At 31.7% G+C, this 22,537-nt stretch overlaps 1 protein-coding gene across 1 annotated transcript in view; it reads right to left on the bottom strand.

Moving 5' to 3' along the window:
- The window catches only part of LOC129218439 (AP-2 complex subunit alpha-2-like), an 87,117-nt gene that overhangs the window by 15,196 nt on the left and 49,384 nt on the right, over nucleotides 1-22,537 (bottom strand). The window contains exons 18-24 of the mRNA XM_054852705.1: nucleotides 20,037-20,210; nucleotides 16,378-16,562; nucleotides 11,858-12,030; nucleotides 8,841-8,964; nucleotides 8,652-8,768; nucleotides 8,485-8,554; nucleotides 6,018-6,152 (exon numbers count right to left, since the gene is read on the bottom strand). Of these exons, the coding sequence (XP_054708680.1) occupies nucleotides 6,018-6,152; nucleotides 8,485-8,554; nucleotides 8,652-8,768; nucleotides 8,841-8,964; nucleotides 11,858-12,030; nucleotides 16,378-16,562; nucleotides 20,037-20,210 (978 nt within the window). The remainder of the gene's footprint in view (nucleotides 1-6,017; nucleotides 6,153-8,484; nucleotides 8,555-8,651; nucleotides 8,769-8,840; nucleotides 8,965-11,857; nucleotides 12,031-16,377; nucleotides 16,563-20,036; nucleotides 20,211-22,537) is intronic.

The following is a 22,537-nucleotide window of genomic DNA, read 5'->3' on the forward strand; positions in this document are numbered from 1 at the left end:
CAATGTAGCTACTGTGAAATGCACATGCGCAGTCAGTATACACGTTATCAGTCAGACATTGCACCCATGAAAAGCAAGAGCAAAGAATTAATCCCCTTTCAAAAGAAAACCTGAACTATTGTAGAAGAATCAACGTGGGAATTCGTGCTTGAACGAGCATTAGAATCTAGTTTCTGTGATTAGAATTAGTACTCGAAAAAGATCTGGGTTGTGTTAGTATATGTTTAAACTAATGCATATATATTATACGTGTATATATAAGTAAGAGGGGAAAGCATACATTTTTGTATTTTTATCCTTTCTTCTTTCAAACTATTAAAATTTGTTCTTGTTTCTTAATTTTTCATATTCATGGCTAAACGTCCCAAGTGACGGTGAAAATTTGATCATGATAAAAACTAAATTGCTTTGATGAGAATAAAAGGTGGAGGGGAATAACGAAAAGAGCGTATAAGAAGTATTCTTCTCCTAATATCGATCCAATTTATGTGTATAATCAAAGCATCATTTAATTTTCTTGTTCATATTTATTGAAAATATATCGTGAACTGTATGAATATTGCTTCGTTTTTGAATACATTCCAAGATTAGTTAAATAAATACCTTTGTGTCAAAAAGTAAAATAAGAAGTGACACAACGTCAAAAAAGCACAAATTACAGATTACTCCAGACACGTGCTTCGGCGTTACAAGGAAACGCCTTTTTCAATGCAAAAAAATGAACTTTCGGATGTCTTTTTCCTTTATAAGCTCATTTCTTTTGCGTTGAAAAAGGCGTTCCTTGTAACGCCGAAACACGTGTCTGCAGTAGTCTGCAATCGTGCTTTTTTGACGTTGTTATTTCTTATTTTACATTCTAGATTGTTTACTATATGCAGTAGAGCCTTGCATGTCCGAATCTTCGGATACTCCGAACAGATTTTTTTTTTTTTTTTTTAATTTTATGGAAAGTATTACCGGAAGAGAACTAAATGTGTTAAAGGAAAAAAAAAAGAAAAAGAATTTTTCAGCACATATTGATTTGAAAACACATTTAAAAAAAAAAACAGAAAAAAAAACGCAATACAGGATTACCTCATTTACCTTTAACTAAAAATATTAAAATAAACTTTACTTGAAATTTACTTTACATTAAAGATGTTTTGAGGTGAAGAGACAGGTCGAGTTTTTACTGGTGAAGTGATGATACTTTTGACGAGGAAGAAATACTATTCCTTAGGTCTCATAAACAATGTCTGTTCGTGAAACCTAGAGTCTTTTACTATGTTTTCACTGATTTTAGATATTTTTTTTCCTATAGCAGAACTATATTTTACTTTTTCAGCTTCAGAATGAAAAGTAAGAATATTCTCTGATCAATTTCTTCTAAAATCAGCCATCTTGTGATGAATGTATATCAGAAATAAAAATGGGATTGAATATTTATTTCGTTGAAATGGAAATTTCTTTGCATAGGTTATTCGCTACAATGAGATTTTACTGTACTATTTAATGATTTTTTTTTTATCATTGATTAAATTTATTATTATTTTATTTATTTATTTATTTATTTATTTAATTTAATTTATTTTATTTATTTTTTTTTTTGACATTTTTTTTTGACTTAAGATTTTCTATTCAAATTCACCAGCTGTTAGTGAATCTTGCTATTATAAAATTACACATTCCACAATTGTGTTTGTGGCAAGGAAAGGAGGGCTAATGGAATGCACTGATACGACAGCGAACCTGTTTCCGCATTCATCTATCTCTCTTGGGAGTGTCTGAAGTCTTTTATTCGCATTGCATTCTAAGCCTTTCTGAATAGATATCTTTTTGGGGTGCAAACAGCTCACACACACGTGTTGTATTTTCAACCTTGTCACTCTATAATAGTAAAAGTGACTCGATGTGATAACTGCTACTTTTTAAATCTTATTTTTTTTTAAAAAAGGAAAAACAGGAAGAACATATTGGTTAGAAGGAAAACTACTAGCCTCAACTTGGGGTTTGGGACCACAAAAAGCAACAGCATAAAATAAAGGTGGTTTTGAACGATTTTACGTAACAATTTGCATTATTTTTACCATAGAAATTCAAATATTTCAGGGGGCAGCATCCCTTCCCTTTCGTTCTCCTAAAATAAATCATTGCAGATTGATACATTTAATTGATTCACGTTATGCCGCGTTTTTTTTTGCACTACGTTTAGTTTACACAAACTAAAACGCTACACAAGTTTAGATTCAGCTGACTCTTTGTAATAAAATAAAAACGTCCAACTAGATTCTCTCTCTATTTACATATATTTATAATCGACTAGTATGGGGGACAACTGCCCCCTTTTCTTTCAAAAGAAGAGGTTCATATTATTTTATAAAAATTAAAAAATGTAGCATCGAATCGAAAGAAGTACCGTATGACCATTAGTCCCAATATTTGAGGTCTTGCTCCAGACATTTTGAGAAAAGGTCTGTTAATCAATAATAACGTTAAAATTAAATTTTAGAAAAAGTCACCTGTACAGGCACCGCCTACCTACCCCCCCCCCCTCCCCTCATGTGTCTCCAACTTTTTTGTGCACCAGCTGCTTATGTTCTCTCTAATTGTTTCTTTATCTCTCGCACTCTTGCAAGGAAAGTGACACAACTCAAAATTTGAGAAAAACGTACTAGATATTTATTTTAAATCTAAATTTAGTGCTCCTTTTTTGCCAACAAAACTCGCACAATACTTCTGGCATATGTCGAATTTCTCGGGTAGAGAAAGAATTTCCGATCCCGCAATGCGATATAATTTCAAGTCGTCAGGATGCATCCCACCCCTCCTAGGAGCTCTGAAACATTTAACTGAGACACCCTGCATATATAATTATGCATCATGTTTCTCTGCAGTTTTTTCATTTCGAGCTTTACCAGGTGTATGAGAAGCGTTTCGCAATTTCATCTTAAAATAATTAATATTTTCCTTTGAAAACATTTGTATAAAAGGTGCAATACGTAATATTTTTCTATTTTTAAATAAAAACTTGAAGCACTTGGTGATTAATAAGTTTAACATCGTTTAAAACAGCACTAATTTGCAAAAAAAAAGGAAAAGGTGCAGATAGAAGGGTTTTGCAGTGAAGAGGAGGATTGCAATGAGAAACTTGTAATATAAGAAGATGTGAGCTTTGGATGTTATAAGGTAATCAGAACATCTAATAAAGTCCATACCTAAGTTAAAAAAAATTTTGCTATGAAAAAGGTCTTCCTTCACCCCCCCCCCCCCTTTTCCCGAAACATGTGACTGGAGTTTTTGGTAAACTTGTGCTGTTTCCAAAGTTGTTGATTTTTTCCCCATTTACTTTTTAGTTCACATATTTATTTATTTCATACTAGGATATTTATTAAGAGCTTGACGGAAAGGCATTCTGTAGAGAAAAGAAAAGCGCAAAACAGATATCCGTATAACAAGTTAGAATTTTATCTTGAGAGGGGTTTGTCGTAAACAGTTCGTAAATAAATATATTTCAGAAGTCTTGAATTGCAAATATCAGTCCAAGTTCAGGATTAATTTTAAGTGATAAGTATTGTAGATTACCTCGAATGTTTAGGGGAGTGCTCTGAACACATTGAATTTGCTCTAAAAACTTTTCATACTTCCTCTTCAAGAGTTGATAAAGCATAAGAGTTTCGTGATGGGATTACATACTTCATAAAAAATAACTTAATTAATGGAAAAGTATGCATTTTATACCAATAAGCTCGTACCTTTTTGCTTTGAAAAACGGGCTTGTAACTCCAAAACAGATGTCAGCGTTTTTTTTTTTTTGGGGGGGGGGGGGGGACTTTGCATTTTTTTAAAAACCAAAATGGTGTTTTTATTTCATTATTTTTAAACCGCTTGTAAACATGATCTTTTTTTTGCAAATATTAAAAATTTAATTTTACGGAACTGTGTTGTGTGACAAGAAAATTTTCCTCTCAATTCTGGATTTAACGCAAAAAAATCGAAAAGAATTAATAATAAAAAAATAAGATACATGACATAACCCACATTATTAGATTAAGTTCATATTCCATCGGACAATAGTGTCACTTAGAGTTCCTAGGGACGCTAGTGCCATGAACTTTCATTTTATAAGAGAGATTAAATTTATGATATTTTTGAAAAAGTATTATTGACAGGTTATTTATATTTGAACAGATTAATAAAGATTTTATGCCGGCACGCTAGTTATACTTTTATATTTATTTCAGACTAAGATTTCTAATTCAGATCTTTTTGTATTTGATAATTAAGTATAATGAAAACTTCATTTTCAGCATTTTGCGAGAATATTAATTTTTAGTACCTAATTTCAATCTAAAAAATGCACAATTTCTGAGTGCACATCCATTTCAAGCAGCGTTAGGATGAACTTACTCATAGCTCTCGAACACGTGCGCCTGTCCAGTGAGCGGAAATAAATTAGATCGACAACTAACTCTCCACCTACTCGCGGTTGCTCCTTTTTCGGAATTTATCTTAAGACACCCGCGGTTAGTTGCTTCGAGTACTGCAGGAAAGTCCACTGCCCCTACTCAAGGGGCTCGGGCTACACAGTTAAAGGCACATAAACCTCACCCCGAGCTCAGCTCGGGCTACGCAGTTAAGAGGTTAATAAAGTTCCCTGACTTTTCCCTGATCTCCCTGATCTGTCGCCACCCTGTACAAGGATAAATAATACTTTGCTCATAAAATGTAATTTTACTTGGAATTTCAAAAAGGAAGGAAAGAGTGAAAATACTCTATTAAAAATTATATTTGTTATAGATTTTTAAAATTTTGTAATGAAAACACCAATTGCTACGGTACTTTTTTTTAAATTCGCCCAAGCTACCTGGAGCCAGGGGTTTGTTCCATCCTGTAATATATATCTATACTAATAATAAAGTTGCAGAGTTTGTTTGCTTGTTTGAACACGCTAATCTCAGGTACTACTGGTTCGAATTGAAAAAATCTTTGTGTTGAATAGTTCACCTATTAGGGAAGGCTACAGGCCATTTTTTTAAAAAATTACGATTGACCAAAATAATTGCAAGTTAAATGTTTAATTAATTGTTTAGTTCAATGAATTCCTAATAGATGGCAGGGTAAAATTAGTTTTTTGAGCTCCTTATAGATGGCGAGGTAAATTAACTCATCTAAAGGGCGCCGCTGTCTGACAGTCTCAATAGCTGCGAGGAATCATGCTGCCTGGCCAGTGAACTGATTTTTGAATGCATTTTGTTTTCAATATTCAGGTACATAATTTGATTTTGTATGATTTTTCTATTGGGTTTTGTTTTCCTTATTTCTTCAACGTTTGTTTTTTATTCTTATAGCTGAAGATAGTTACTTATCTAAGTAAATAATTTTATTTGTAGTATTATTCAAATGTGTTTATTCTTTATAACGTTTTTATTATAGTATTGTTTATTTGGTGAAACATTTTAAATTGCAGAGAGGAAAACCACTTCAGTCGCTAAAGTGCCGGTAGCGTGGCTGCTTGGCGTGTTAAGCAATGAACTCTGCAGTGGAAGGATTATTTTTGAGTTTTACAGCTACTGTAAACCTTCTTATGAGTTTTGACGAATAGTTTTAAGTTATAAAGATACTTTAATAGGTTTTATGAAAAGGCATGGATGCATCTTAGTTGAAGAAAAATGATCATTTCACATCAGAAGGGGGGGGGGGGCATGGATTTTTTTTTTAAAATTCAACCAACATTTTTTGAATTCTTAGCACAGACATCGTCATGTGGGTACTGCTAGTGTGTGTATATATATATATACACACACATTTTTAGTCAAACCTAGTTATGTTATCTCTGGGACTGTCTACAATGTTAACAGTCGGAGTAACTTATCTGGAGTTCTTGTAAAATTCTTTACTCTGATGTTTTTAATTACATTCAACTATCTTAGTTTTGAACATTAGCAAACACAGCTAAAACCTTAAGGGAAAAAAATGTCCCGTTTTTTAATTTCTTTCTAATATAGTTCCCAATAAGGGTTTGCTTGATTAATACTAACTTGAGCTTGGCGATTCGGTTCTAGTCTCAACAAACAGCCGACTTGAACAGCACGTGTATGAATAATACCAGCACAGACAAAGTTCTCTGGATTAGGATCAATGCCCTCTAGCAGCTGAATACCAAATCCATTCAACTGAAAATAGAGTCGAAAAGCATTAAATACATCATATAACTAAATAAAAAATGATTAGAATATAAAAAATAACATTGATGCAAAGCTTTGAATAAAGGATCTATCAGTCAAGTACCTGCAGCATGGTTACAAGACAAATCCAGACTGATGAGTCCATACCAAGGACAAAACTGCAGTTTCAAGATATAACAATGCTGTCGACGTATTGCATGTAGTTCTGCCTTAGCCCTGCATAAGGGTTGTAACTTACTTGTCACCAGCATTTATTGAAATTTAATTTCCTAAAATATCTTATAAATTGTATCAAAAGCATGCCTGCCGCTTGCCTTATCTAGTGGTCAGAGAAATCTGACCGCGACAGGAAGGTCCGGGTTTGAATCCCCGCTCGGGTATGGACGTACTTTCTTTCTCCTGTACTTGTCTTTTCTTTGTGTGAATGTGTTGTTATGCTGTGAATGGTTGCCTACCCTATAAACGGATCTTTATGGCATGTGTGTACTGTAGAAGTCTGACTTCACACCAAATTACGGTACAGTTGGAAAAGTGAAGCAGAGTACCTCAAATTGCCAGCCTAGCTGGCACACGACAACAACAAAAGCGTGCCTCAAGCCAGTGGCGAAGCTAAGGGGTGGCTTGCCCCAGATGTCACCAGCTTGGGATTACCCAGATGTGATGCACAAAAAATGTCTTTAAAAACGTAATGAAACAATAGCTAAAAGTGAATTTTTCAATCTTTCTTTTTTTTTTTGCTATTTTTAAGTGAGCAATGCTTATCCTCTGAATAAATAATATACTCTGCATGTTTTTTAAGAGCTAACAACTTTAGGAATTCAGATTTTAAAAAAAAAACGAAAAGAAAATAGAAAACTACTTTCAAGTTTCACGCTTGCAGTGTTTTGCATGCACAGTAGCAGGCTTCCTTTGGAAGTGGAGGCACAGGAGATAGTTTTGGGGATGCTAAGCACCCTAAAATTTGAAGATTTATAAGATTTAATTTTTATAAAAAAATTATTCAATGCAATATTTTCAAACCAAAATCCGTATAATCTAAACTGCTGTAATAGAAAGAAAGTTTCCAGCTTTTGGAGTAAAAGCAATAAAGACTCTCTTGCATACTTTACTTACTAGACTTTTCTTGCATACTAAATAGTTGTTTATTCCCAGTTAATTCGGATAGTTTCTTTCAAATATGTTTACCATGGTTGACCAACAGTAAAATGCAGTTTTATGATACATAATTCATATATTTCTGAAAAGTCAATTTAAATTTGTAACAATAAAATTCATATTTCATGATATCTTTTTTCTCTCAATTTAGCAATTTATATGAGGTAGCACCAAAGGCAAACCCATATATATATACCCCATACTCCCCATTATAATACTAGAGGGGATTATAAGCAGGGTTTGCTGATTTAAATCAAGTGATTTTTTTTAAATAAAAATCATTAACAAAAATCAGTTAATTTTATTTTTATAAATTAATTTTGCATTTTTAGAATGTGTTGCTCTAAATCTAACTGCACTGCATTATACAATTTTAACTTCAACAGGCAAAATTACATAAATCCCTCTTTCTGTGTGTGAAACAGATATTCACTCTTGCAATATTGCTTTTACTCCAAAATTATTACAGTTCAATTCAGTACAGAAACAAATAAAAATTTGCAGTTTTTTCTTATGTACCGTAACTAATATAGTTACGAAAAGTAATTGAACATATTCTTTTAAAGTAAAACTTACATGATGATAGAAACCTTATTTTTAAGCAAAGCATAAAACAAAATCACTTCTTATCTAAGTATTTTTTACTTATTTATAAATCTAAAAAATGTATTTAATAGTTAGAACTTATCTTAGTTTTAAAACTAAGCTGAATGGATTCATCTATTGTATGAAATATTATTTTTTTATATGTAAAGTAATTAATAATTTGAAAATTTTGGAAGATTTAAGTTAAAAAAATCCCATTTAACTAAAAAGTCCAACTTTTTTGATGAAAAAAAAATCACAAACCCTGGTCATAACTCATTTTTGGGCATAAATAGGGGTTTTGGAAGATTTTTTGCAGTTATAAGTCCCACAAATGGAGCTTTAAGCTATCTTTGATCACTTAAAGGGTGCAGATCCCTCAGGGAGGTGTCATGACCCTGGGTCATGACACCTACACTAGATCTGCACTAGCAATATAATGCCGCTACCCCAAGTTGTTTAGAATAAAATTGAAAATTCAATTTTAATCTAAATTTGAAAAATTTGTTGAATGAAACATGTTTTAACACATTTTAACTTTAATAAGAACTTTTTAAATAAACTAGAGACATATACAAACTTTTGTCTTTGTAGTTTCTGTGTCCATAGGATATTTGGCTTTAAATATTCGTTGTGCTTCTTGGGAAGGGCTAGAAGTAACATGTAAAGAATTTTAACAGGTATATTACAAATTGTAGGTATGAAATAACAATTACAACTGAAATGCACAACAATGCAATTACATACTTGTTTAAGTTTTTCCATCTGGTGAAAAACGCTTCAGAATTCATCACAGTAGGTTCAAAGAACTTATTTACAGTTACTGGTAGCTTCATATTTAATTTTTGGAGAACATTTGAATACCTAGAAGGGTAAAAAACATTTTAACATAGAAAAATACATGTGCATTCAATAATTATGAGCTTGAAAACTTACATAAATTGTACTGTTAGTACAGGTTTTTCACTAAAATCATCAATACATTCAACATTTAATTGTTGCTGAACTTGAGCTCCAGCCTCTATAGTTGGTTCAACAGGTTTAAATTGTATATTTATTTCTAGTTTAGGTTAAGGATGCATAAACACTAACTAGAGCATAATTATAAAAAACACTCAAAGTCAATATTGATTATGAGAGTAATTTTGAGAGTAAGGCATCAAACCGTTTTACTAGCATGTTTGATTGGCAATATTTTTTTAAAAAAATTAACATCTATCCCAGTCCCAACAGCTAGAAGGACTTTCGGTTCGATTTCATGTAATACAACATTTTATTTTCATCAATTGAGTAGTCCAGGTACTTTTCTCTACCACACCCCATCTCATAGGATGGCGCCTTGAGATTATCATGCAGTAGATGTTGCATGATGGGAGATAGGAGTTCCAGACTAACAGATTTAATGTGCACATACAGTAAACTCCTGATTATCGGTGGTCGGATTATTCGCGGGTCTTTTCACAATTAAAAAAAAACTTATGATTGTGTTATTTTCCGCTGCTAGATTTCATACTTTTTTATATTCAATATTAGTAGATGCAATGTAGCAATGTTTTTAGTTATAATTTAAATGTATTTGTGAGTGTTATTAATATTTTTTTAGCAATCGTATAGACTAAGTATTGTTTTTTACCTATAATTTGGATTATCCACAGTTTTCACTCATCTGTGGTTACCATGTCACCCTATTTCGAGGATAATTGGTAGTTTACTGTACATGGTAGATATTTCGTATGGTCCAGCTTCAATGCAGTATATCATCTGGGCCAAGGCCTAGTTACCAAATAGGCAAATTAGGCCTTGGCCTCATGCTCCTGATTTTTAAAAATCTCCAAATGACTAGAAGTGTTTATATTCTAATATACTATTTGGGAAAATAGAAGAAAATGAAGGTTCTCTTTAATTTATCTCCCTTTTCTTCTGCTTACTTAAGGCTTGGTGTGTTTGTACTCCAACAGAGAATTTGAGAGAGTGGTTCAGTGCAGCAACACCCCTGAAATTGTCACTCCTGGTTCCCATGGATGTTTCTATTTATAAGGTTTTGACTACAAAATGACTTGAAAAATACTGGGATTAGGGCTAAATAGTGAACAAACATTTTTAAAATAATGTTTAGTTCATTGTCTGACTGTTACAAGGAGCAAACTTGAAAATAGTTGAAAATTCAATGGCTCAAATATGAAAAATGAAGAAACAATTTGTAAGACTTATAAAGCAAAAGTAAAAAATGACTTCACACTCAAAACACTAATTTAATAATGTAAAATAAATAGGGTTTTCAGACAAATGTTTTTCATATTTTCCAAAAACAAATCAGCTTAACAAGAATAACTGTATTCTTAGGATAAACTTTGAATTATTCTCAGTAGCAAACATCATTTATTAAATAAAAAAACTGTTTCAATGTTAATGCAACAAATTTTGATCATTGGTTTGAACTCTACTTTGCTATTCACATTTCACCAATCATAGCTCATCTTCTAGGCAGAAGAAAATTTTACATTTGGGCAATCCTGCAGAGCTTTAGTGAGTAAATATGATTTGGATAGTTGCTGGAGGTTCAAGTTAGATTTTATGAAAGCTTAAGAAAACCAAGTCTTTCCTTTACAGTTGGGACTGCAAGTTTGGAATCCTGAAGACCCAAAATGTTCTTCAATTTTCTGCTCTTTTCTTTCTTTTTTTTTTAATGATCAAAATTGTTTCTATTAGCCTATCATTTGAATAAAATTCCTTAACTAAAAGCTAATTTTTACATTTGTTTGACAACAGTTGTCATATTAGGATTTTGCTGTAACTATTCTGCAATCCTTTTGCATTCACTTACAGTTCCCAATACTTTTTAATTAATATACAATACAAAACATATTTAGGAAAAATACAAAAGTATTTTTAGCATAAATATGATTTTTAATTGTACTAATCAGCAGATCATAATACATAATAATAATGAGCTGATGTGTGTATTACATAACTTCCTTTTATGCCAATTTAATGATAATAGTGCCTTGGAGTAAGTAAAGAACACTTTAAATATTTTTATACCAAGTGGTAGGGTTCAGGGCCGGCTTTAGTACTTTTGCTGCCCTAGGCGATATCGACAAGTGCCGCCTTCCTCTCCATTGAATAATGATAATAAAAATATAAAATAATTATACTAATAAAAAAATAATAGTAAAATGCTTAAAATTAAAGTGAGTTTCTGGTTAAATTCCAAAATGCGCTTTGCATATCCAAACACTGGTACCCAATTTAAATTATCTTTTTTTAGCATTAAAGTTGTGCATCTTTATGGCACTAAAACATATTATTTTCAAAACATTTTTAAATCACGAAATTTGCCGTCACTAAAATTAAATTGAATTTCTAGTTAAATTCCGAACAATGTCTTGAACATCCAAGCACTGGTGCATACTCTAAATTATTTTTTTTTTTAGCATTGAAGCTGTGAATCTTACAGCGCTGAAACAGATATTCATACTTTCAAAAAAATGTTTCAACTTCAAAATTTGCCGCCCTAGGTGGCCGTCTATCCCAAGAGCCTGGCCTGGTTCAGTTGAAAAAAAAAACTAAATATTCATTTGGGGGTGAGCAAAATGGAAATAAAGCCCAATTTTTGGGTGAAAATATTTTCGCGCGAATACAGTACTTCCTTTGCTTCATAAAAGGAAGTAAAAAACAATATCCATATGCTGCCGCAAATAGCCTCAGACTTCATTTTTATTTTAAATTATGCATTACCAACATCCCAAAAAGTAAGGAATGACAGTAAAAAAACCTTCATTTCATAAAACTATTTTTTCCCCTGAAACTGTAGGTATACGAGGGTTATAGCAGAATATACAAGGTCAAAAAAATACTTATACATTCTTATACATTAAATTTTAACTGAAAAATTAATGATATGAACAAAGATATTACAATAGTAAGAATTAACAGTACTGCATAAAGGATACTTTTGCTTAATGTATCTGAACAGGAAACATTTGGTGTAAAACTATGAAACTGTAATGGTGTTTTGTTTCCATAAAAAAGACCAATCCGTCCTAAATTTTGCCTGAACTCGCTTTTAACACCAATTTGAAGTAAATCATTTTCAAACAGAACGCCATTATTTTTACACACCAACCTATAATAAAAAACAAAAATTACAACTATCACTAGAAAACATGTTTAAATGAACAAAATTTTCTGTATGAGGAAAAAACTTTATACACACTCCATGCACTTACACTACTCTGCAAAGCTTTTGATTTGGATATTTCCATAATATTTAGTCTCGAACACTTTAAATTAAGTTCTACAGTGAAATCTTCATTTTGAGTCTCCACTTTATCCAGAAGTTTTATTTTTTATGAAAACAAGAACGTAGCCTCCATGCAATTTGCTGCATTTCCCACGCAATCTTTCAGCGTAGCGACGAAAGAATCGTTAAAAGCGCAATGCCATCTTGTTCTCACTAAATTAAATGTCCTGGATAAAATGGCGACTCAAAATGAAAGTTTGGAAGCATAACTGAGTTAAGTGTTCTCTGGCCACTTGTTGCGAATTGTTTTTTTCTTTTTGAATTTTCAGGTCTGCCGTTGCATAGAGTTCCTTAAAAACCCTCATTATTTTCAAAATACCTAAAAAATCTATTAAACAGAAAAGTGGAAGCTCTCCTATTCAGGGAACGTAGTTCTCAGTGGTACTAGTTAACTGTAAAAAAAAAAAATGAAAATTTTTTAAATTGGCATTTTTGAGAAAAATCAAAATTTTAAACTTTTTGTTTTCAAAAGAATGTACGAGAAAAACTAAAACACATATTTTAAAACGTTGCATATGTTTTTAAACAAGAAAAAAAATTCTTTTAAATAAAACAAACTGCAGTAAAATGTTATACTGCTCTTTAGATAATGGACTTAAAATTTTGACGAAAATCCCAAGTGAGAAATCATGACAGAACCACCGTCTTTGGCAGTCTGCATCTCGGCCTCGGAATTTTTTTGGGCAAAACGAAAAAAACATTTCTTAATTTATGAATACATATGTTAAATTCAAAAAATCCTAGACCATCATGTTACACCCCTTGTTGAATTGACATGGATTCTCTACCATATATATATAATCCTGCTTTTAATTTTAGGTTTAAGTTCCAGTTTAACATGTGGTGCGTTTGGCCCAATGTTACTCTGTATTGCATACATTGGAGTTTAAACACTCTTTTTAGTTTGTAGTTAAATTTTTTGGTCTTTTGATCATATTTATTGAAGTCTCCACGGCTGATGAGCTCTGGATTAGACTTTTTCTATTAAATTGCTACTTGTATTTTCCATTTTCTCATTATTTTTTGTATAAAATGTTTAAAACTTGTTATTTGGCTTGTATATCTTACACACACACACACATATATATTAGGGTGGGTCGATTTTGACTTTTTTTTGAAATCGAAAATGCCTGTGGTGGGAAAAGTTGCGTATTGGCATCAAATGCTCGCATAAAAAATTTTTTGGAAATCAAAATATATTTAGATCCCCCGCCAGCCCCTTAAAGTTTGGCCAAATATGTAAAAATTGACATTTTTAAATTTGTTTTAAAAAAATCTTATGTATAATATTTTTAATCGCCTGTGGCGGGAAAAGTTGTGTATTGACATCTAATGCTCATATACATTTTTTTTTTTTGGTAATCAAAATATATTTAGACCCCTCACCAGTCTCTTGAAATTTCACCAAATATGGAAAAATTGACATTTATTTGTTATTTTTTAAATTTCTCATGTTTGATATTTTTAATCACCCATAGTGAAAATGATTGCCTAGTAAGATTCGTTACTCATAGGAAATAATAATAATATTCAAGTTCTGCTCAACCATTAAAATTTGGAATATTTTCATAATTTTTAAAATTTTGACGTTTTAAAGCAAAAATTTTATCCAACACTTAAAAATTTAAGAATTTTTGTACTTTATTTTTCTATAATAACACTATAGAATTCTTTAGGATTAAAACATAGGTATAAAAGATTAAAGTACCAGAAGTCCGTCGTCTTAGTTTTACAGCAGCTCTTCGCTCATTTTCCCGAAGTATTAGGGGAAAATGACTAAGAATTCACCTCGGAGTTTTTTGTAATAAAGAAGTTTTACACCTTGCACATTGCTTTGTTCTCAAATTTTGGCATTAATTTTCGGGAAGCCAATGTTGTACGTATAAAGCCATCATGGCGTGTTGCTCCACACAGATAAAGATGATTCTGTCACTAACCTAACTGCTCTTTCTACCGCTTGTGTATGACATGGTAAATTCCACAACTCACTTTCAATAACGTCACCCGTTTCAGCTACTTTCTCAAGTTCCGCATTGGGTATATGTTTGGTGAGTGGAGGGTCTGTAAGGACACAATTTTGCCAATTTATCAATTCTGTATAGTCTTTTGCTTGAAAATTTAGAGGTGGAATGACAAAATCACGAACTGTTTCATTAGTAACAGTTCGGGCCTTCAGGATTGTTCTGTAGACTAATTTCCTTACTGAGGATCACATGCCGTTGATCATGGCTATCAGCAGGTTTTCTGGATGACCAAAAAAAACCATTTCTTTATATAACAGGGTCAACTACTGATTTCAGATCATCGCTAAGATATCTTGAGTAGTGGATAACTTCCCAAAGATGCTGTGCACCGGCTGTGATTGAAGGCTCAGTTTTAATCAAAAATCAAACTTTTGCACATTTCTTTTTTATACTGTATTCTACAATAGTCCTTATTTCCAGCAATGACTCTTTTGTACCAACATACAAACGAAGTACTCTGTTTGCTGTTGTAAGCCACCTAGCATGAGATAGCTTTCCTGGTGATTTGGTGGACAGTGATGTTGAACAATTTCCTGAACATATTGCTTGACATATTTGATACAAGTATTTTTGGTCAGTGCCAAGTCCGTCTGTATCAACTGTTGACAAATCAAAAGCGATTTTTTTAAAGTTGACAATTGCTAGCTGCTTACATGTGCCAAGAAGCTTCCCTATAGGACAGTTATATGTAAAAGAACCTGTAGTGCTTCCATCAAGATGCCATAACAGATAGCGTAAAGGTAGCTCATTGGCGTGCAATTGACATATGAGCCACTGCAACGATCTTTTTAAATGCAGCTCAAACAGTTGTATTACACCACCTTTCACACCAGTATTGACCGCTGTTCCATCTGATCCTACTGCAATTAAATTCACAGTAGATACTTGGGTTGTTTTTAAATAGTCTAATATGCTTGATAACACTTCATTCGCTGTACCAATTCTTTTGCTTTGAGTTTTTCGTTACGATTTCTATTTGGTTCATATATGCTTGGCTAAGGGCCAAGAACAGGCCGATTTGTCAGACTGGGGGTGGGTGATTTAAATAGTTTCATTATATCACAAAGAAGAAAAATAAACATTCGGAGGAATCACAGCATCTGTCTCTTTGACAGTTAAAACTAAGCAGAAGGAGCAAAGAAAAAAGGCAAAACGTGCAATTTCAGATTCGCGGCAGGTATATGTGATATGATATGATAATTATTTTGTTCACAAACAAAGGGTCTTACTATTTACTATTTACACTATAGGTGATTAAAAAAAATACATTAAGAGATTAAAAAAAATACATTAAGAAAATAAAAAAAAAGTTTAAAAAAAAGGCAATTTTTACATATTTAGCGAAACTTCAGGGACCTGGCAGAAGGTATAAATATATTTTAATTACCAAAAATTTTTTTAATGAACATTAGATGTCAATACACAACTTTTCCCACCACAGGCGATTAAAAATACTATACATAAGATTTTTTTTTTTTAATTTAAAAATGTCAATTTTTACATATTTGGCCAAACTTTAAGGGGCTGGCGGGAAATCTAAATATATTTTGATTTCCAAAAAATTTTTTATGCGAGCATTTGATGCCAATACACAACTTTTCCCACCACAGGCGTTTTCGATTTCAAAAAAAAGTCAAAATCGACCCACCCTAAGATATATATATATATATATATATATATATATATATATATATATATATATATATATTTATATAAACAGGTGTAGAAGTTTTTTTCCCTTTACAAAAGATATATGACATTCTGACATTAATGTCTTGATACCTATTGGGCTTTCTAAAACTATATAAAATTATACAAAATTATAGTGACAATTTAAAAAAAATTAGCTTGTCTTGGTTGAAACACGCATTTTCATACACACATAATGCATAAAAATTTCAAGGTTATTAATAAGCAAACCAAATGTTAGTAACAAAATGTTCATATTAGCTGTGATTTAATTAGGTATTAACTGTGGTTGCATGAAGAAAGTTCAACTGTATTATTTAGTATATTATTTAAATACATACTATTTTAATCAGTACTACAAGTATGGTGTTAAAAAAGAAAAAAAATCGACACATTTGGGACTAATATTTACACTAGGGAAATGAAATTCATCAAATAGTGTGAATGGTTATCGTACTTGTAAAGGCCTTCTTCATTTGAAATTACAACAGCACCTGGAGCAAGAGTAGGAGAGGAAGGAGTGTTAGCAGCAAGATCACCAAAAACGTCAACTAAGAGATCATTTGTAGAAGATGCAGAGTGTGTCTGAGGGGCTGTTGGAGTACTTGCTATTCCTAGGAGATCACCGGTAGCGCCAGGATCCTGAATAAGAAAAAAAATATTTATTGACAGTTTTAGCGTAAACAGAAGGTAAGAAGTGTAGTTTCTTTAAGGAATACTTGAAATAAAATAGCACAGTAGAAGTGCACTCCTTGGGTCTAGAGCTTTTGCGTTACACAGTAAAACCTGTCTACAACGATACTGTTGGGACCTAAAAAAAATGTCATAATAGACAGGTTATCGTTAGACAGTTTGATTATTCATGCTGAAATTTTGCTGGGGCCAAAAAATAAAAATTTTGTTATAGACAGGTTATCATTATAGACAGCATCCTTATACATAGGTTTTACTGTATAGATCATTTCACAAATTTTGAAACTAATAATCAGAAAATATCTATATATTAGCATTTCAGAATGAGTTTTATCTGCAATGAGTATTAAAGCACTAATATTACAATTAGTCATTCACAAACAAATATGTTTAACAATTAAAAGAACGTGAATTATCCTGCACTTTTGCTAGCTTTATGGTTTGCATAACAGCTGCATTTTCAAAAACCATCTAGTATTTATTTTCTGTTTACTGTGCCTACGAAGTGTCACTTAAAAGCTTTGAATTAAGATAGAAAGATGCAAAACTGTTTCAAAATTTAATTTTCCTAACAATTTCTATGTTTGCAAAGCAAAACAGAGGGATTTTTTAAAATTTCAAAAACTATTGTTTACTTCAGAAAAGTTGTGCAATTTATAGAGAATTGCATTTTTTTTGTTGGTGCTATAACAGGTATTCTACTGTATATAGGTCATTCTAGAGAAAGTTAACTTTTGATCAAAAATATTTTTCAATTTCTTTTCAATTTTGAAACCCTTTTTTTTTTCATTCTTACATAAAAGTGTTACCTTTTAGAAGTAACCTTAAACAATGGTCCAGCTAAATTACATTTATTTTACTCATAAATTAAAAAAAATAAATAAAAAGGCCTTGTTCACTGAAAAAAAAAAAAAAACTTATTGGTTGAAAATCAAGGCCAATTGATTATCAAATAATTGAAATCAAGGCGAACTGATTAGTGCGAATATAATATTAAGCTCTCTTTTTTTTAAGTATGGCTTAATTTTTAATTATCTTACTAGTTCAAATGTGTGTTAAAAAATAGTATAATATTAATATATTTCCAAATGAGTAAATTTGAGAATAAACTGGCAATTTATAATTTTGGTAGAATGCCTAAAATTGATGTATTTCCCCTCCATCATTTATTTTCACCTCAGAAATAATTACATTGATAAGGTCTGTCACGGAGGTGAGGAATTTTCCATTAATATAGGCCTAATGGATGCATTTTTCAGGGAAATATTTTTTTCTTTGCTGCTACAATCTGCACATGTTAAGCATATAAAAAAATTTCACTTTTTTACATTAATTTACATCCCTGAAAATCAAGTTCACGGAGGTGAGAATCCCTAAAATAATCACACTTGGTTTTTAAAACAAAATCTTGCTTCTCGTTTTGCAACAAATTTCTAACAACTTCTTTATGGCTGAAAATAAACAAGGGGACCCCTTGTATCACGGGAAATAAAATGTGATGTCATTACTGCCATATGTTATTGAGAAATTGCATTTTGTATTTGGGTAACTGAGGTGAGAATTTTTTGTGACGCAATTCCTTTTCCTATTAAAACGAATTTAAACATAATATAAAAAAAATAAATATGCTTAAACAGTTAGTATTTGAGACACTTGTGAAAGAAATATATAAATATATACTTTTAATTCAACAAGTTATTAAGCATCATAAACACTCACGCCAGGTGTGTAAGATGCCATGGAGGTGAGAACTCACATGCTGTGAACCAAAAGTATTTTAAAATAAAAAATATTCAAAAATTGTTGGCCGGTTTAAACAGATAAATTTTTGATGAAATTAAAAAACATTGTTGTTGCCAATAATAAAGATGTCCTGGATTACACTCAAGGTTTAGAGAAATTTTTCCATGAAGAATTGGAACTAGCCAATAAACTAAAACTTCATTTGGAGATGAGAGCTCATTATACAACCAAGCAGTTTTAAACAATTTTTTTCAAATAAATGAAATAGCACATAAAAAATCCCTTCTTATTTCATTTTCCTGAAAGATTCAGCGGATTATTTACTTATTGGGTAAGTACACTTATATAAGCATGAATCATTAATTTAACTTAGAATTATACACTGTATGTGTAGATTTAAAATACAAAATTAAAATGTCATTGTAAATTCAGACTCTTGAATAAAAGACTCCCCGTTAACAGACATCAACTTCGGTCCCGTTATTTCTGCTATTGTGAGGTTTGACTGTATTTAAGAATTGGGTAAACTTTTTTATACAATGAAAAGTTATAGAATAGTACAAGAATTCAAACTTAATTGAAACTGTTGCTTATTAAAATTATCATTCAAAATAATGTTTATGTAAAAGAAAACAATTAGATGGTGAACCTTAATTTTGTTGTTCTTCAATTTGTTTACAAATATTATGACAAGTTTCATTATTGTTCTGTTACTAACTCATAAAAAAAACCCTTGAAAATTAAGTGTTTATAAATATGTAAAGGCAACTGATATTTTTTCTCATAAAATACGCAGCTAAAAAAAGGATACTTTTCTGTTAAATTTACGTCACTAGGTGCATTTTATATTTATGACAATTTTAATTTATTTATTGCTATTGCAAATTAAAAGTTTCGAAGTTAGTGACATTCAACAACTTCAATTTTTTAATTCTAGGGCTGTCATATACTTGTTGATATTGCATCACTTTCTAATTTCCCTTTATACTATTTTCTATTGTTGCCAAGGTAGAAAGTAAACAAGTCACCAAACGAAGTCATGCACATACCTTTAACTGAAAAGTATTAAAAAAGTATAACTTCAAAAATACTTTAAAATGTGATTAATAATGTACAAATGGAACACTTGCACATAAAACTTTGAAGCATTATAATTTCAAAAGTTTTACCATATGAAACATTAAATACTGTTTAAAAATCAACTAATTAATTATTGTGATATAAGTTGAATAATGGTAAATTATTATGAAGGTACATTAGGCATTCTGTATTTTCAGATTGCAGCCCTTGACATTTGTAATTTTATATATAAGGAAAATGCAAGATTATTTAAAACATGTTACAATCATACATTTTTTAGGAAAGAAATTAATTCAGGCAGCATTGCAGATGAATGTTAATTAAACTAGCCAGATGCTTTATTAATTTGCATTTGCTTATTGGAATAATTTATTTTATTTCTTATTTATTTTTAATAAGTAAGTATGCTAAATATGGATAAATTTAAAATAGCAAATGCATAAATGCATTTACATTTAACAAAAGACAAAAAATATATAAATATTTTCATTTTGATCTGCCATACAAAAATTGAAAACAAAATATCTTAAACCTGAAATTTAATTTCCCCCCCCTTATTCAGTATCAAGAAAAACATTAATAATCAAAAGATATACATACAGAGTTATTCATCTCAATGCTGTTTGTAGTATTGTGATTAAATAATGAAGGATGTTCTTTGGTTACAGCATTTGGAGGTAACCCTTCAGCAACACCAGGTTTCTTCTTCTTCAATATCGCTAGAATAAATGATTCTCTTTCTGGGAATGGAGGCATTTCTTCTAATACTGTTGCCTAGAAAAAGAATTTTAAGTTCAAACAAATGTCATGTACTACATGAAGTTACCATACCTGTCAAAGGCCAACCTGTCAAAGGCTTGACCAAAAGGTCAAGCCGGGCAAGATGACGAATGCCTTAATTTTTCCATTTTCCACTAGGTAAGAGCACTTGCTGCATACTACAGGCTCTTCTATCTGCTGTTTGTTCAGCAATAGTATAGAGAGACTGAAATCGCCATATTTGTGTTAGTTCTGAAGCTCTGATTGTTTACCATTGCCACAGTATAACTTTTTAAATAAGCCCTGCTACAGATAAGATATATCATGTCTCTTTAGTATTTATGAGTAACTAGTTTAAACACTACATACCATAATTAAAGTAAATAAATCACTTTCTTTTATGGTACTGGAGAAGAATCCGTTCAAACAGGCAGTCCGGGGCAAGATGATGGACCAAAACGCGGGGCAAGATGATGAGCCAAAATGCGGGGCAAGATGATGAGCCAAAACGCAGGCAAGAAAACACGGGGCAAGATGACGAGCTCGTCATCTTGCCCCGTGTTTCAGAAGTTATTAAACTATGTTGTCCATTTTATTAAATCCTGTAAACACTTATTTGTCTGTATGTTTGTCTACGTGACCTTGCGCTTATATCTCCTCTAGGGCTATAGGGCACACTGAATCAAGGGAGGTGCATTGAAATTGTTTATATTGCAGTGAAAAAACATTATCTGGTTGGGTTGCCACTCACCACATCACATGGTCTCTAGTTACTGATGCATCTTTTTTCTGCACATTAAAAACCTACTATAGCCAAGCATGTGACAACTTAATGGTCATTCATCTAGGACAAACTATCACAGACAAAAATATTAGTGAGCTTTCGAACACCCCTTACTTTAAAGTAGCTTTAGTTGGAAGAGCTGATAAAGGGTTTAAAGATAATGACGGATTGAGATTCATTATTCTCTTGTTTTAGCGGACTATGATGTCGTTGGCGATGAAACTGAGAATAATGGTGCTAATCTCAGACCTTGGGAGTAGAAAACATATAAACCCTCCAGACGATGCAGAAGTTATGGCAAACGCTGATTCTGAAGCACTAGAGAAGCCTGTTGGTGTTTTTGATTTCAATGCGTTGCCAAAAGCTACACAATGTGAGAAAACAAAAAGGAAAAGCAGAAAACTGAGCTCAAACATTTTTTCAAGTACACACTCATCGAAGAAATGTCAGAACAAGGAGCAAAACGGAAGAAAAAAAAGATTAAAATAAAAACAGGAAAAATAATCTCGTTAAACTAAAAAAGAAGTAAAAAAACTCAAACTAAGTTCCTGTAAGCCCAAGTCTATTCAATTCAAGCTAAGCAATCCAGTTGTATCAACTTCAAAGCATGGTGTTGTAAGACGCCCTGCTTTGTAAAATGACATTTTTATTTATTTCAATTGTTAGCTGCACAACACTTCAACATTTCGCTCCAATGCATTACGCTTAATTTGATACTTTGTAAGATGTAAAAACACAATTATCATTTGTAAAACAAGGTAACATATTAAAAACATAAAATATGTTCAACCTTTTCATCTTGCCCCCTCCCCCCAAGGTCAAAGTCATCTTGCCCCCTCTCCCCAAGGTCAAAGTCATCTTGCCCCAGTACAGGGACAAGATGGCGATTTGTTAAGGTTATGGAAAAATAAAAATATATTTCATTTTAATTTAAAAAACTAAATGGTAATACATTTAATACTAAAAAGGACTACTCTAACAGCTCATGTAAAATTAATTTTACTATCCTTAAAAATAAATTAATAAATAACAAAAACTGTTAACATAGTCATCTTGCCCCGGTCTCCCCTACTAAAGTACTCCCCTACTAAAGTAACAAAAACTGTTAACATTGTCATCTTGCCCCGGCCCCCCTACTAAAGTGAAGTACCCCGCCTTCGGCGCTGCACTTCCTTTGGCTTAGCTTAACTAAAGAAATTTAAATGACATTTTCGGTACATAAATTACATTCTTTCAAAGAAAGATGAAAAAATTATTGCATCAAAAAATACATCGCCTGCATTAGTACACCAATTAGTAAACAGTGTATTAATTTTTTTGTGCCGCAGCTCTAGAATCATTTGATTCTGAACTGTTCAATAACTTCCGCTTTAACCGTTTAACCGCCAAACTATTGACGGAAGATCAAATTTGAGTAATTTTTTGAAATTATGTCTATTTATGTCTAGTAAATACAGAAATAAAATAAAATTTCCAGAAAAAAAATTTTTACTATGTTTTTCAGTGTGTTCCATTTTTGGAACGTTAGCGCTTTGCAAGAAGTTTTTTTTTCAGAGAA

The sequence above is a fragment of the Uloborus diversus genome, chromosome 3, assembly GCF_026930045.1.
Source record: "Uloborus diversus isolate 005 chromosome 3, Udiv.v.3.1, whole genome shotgun sequence".
NCBI lineage: Eukaryota > Metazoa > Arthropoda > Arachnida > Araneae > Uloboridae > Uloborus > Uloborus diversus.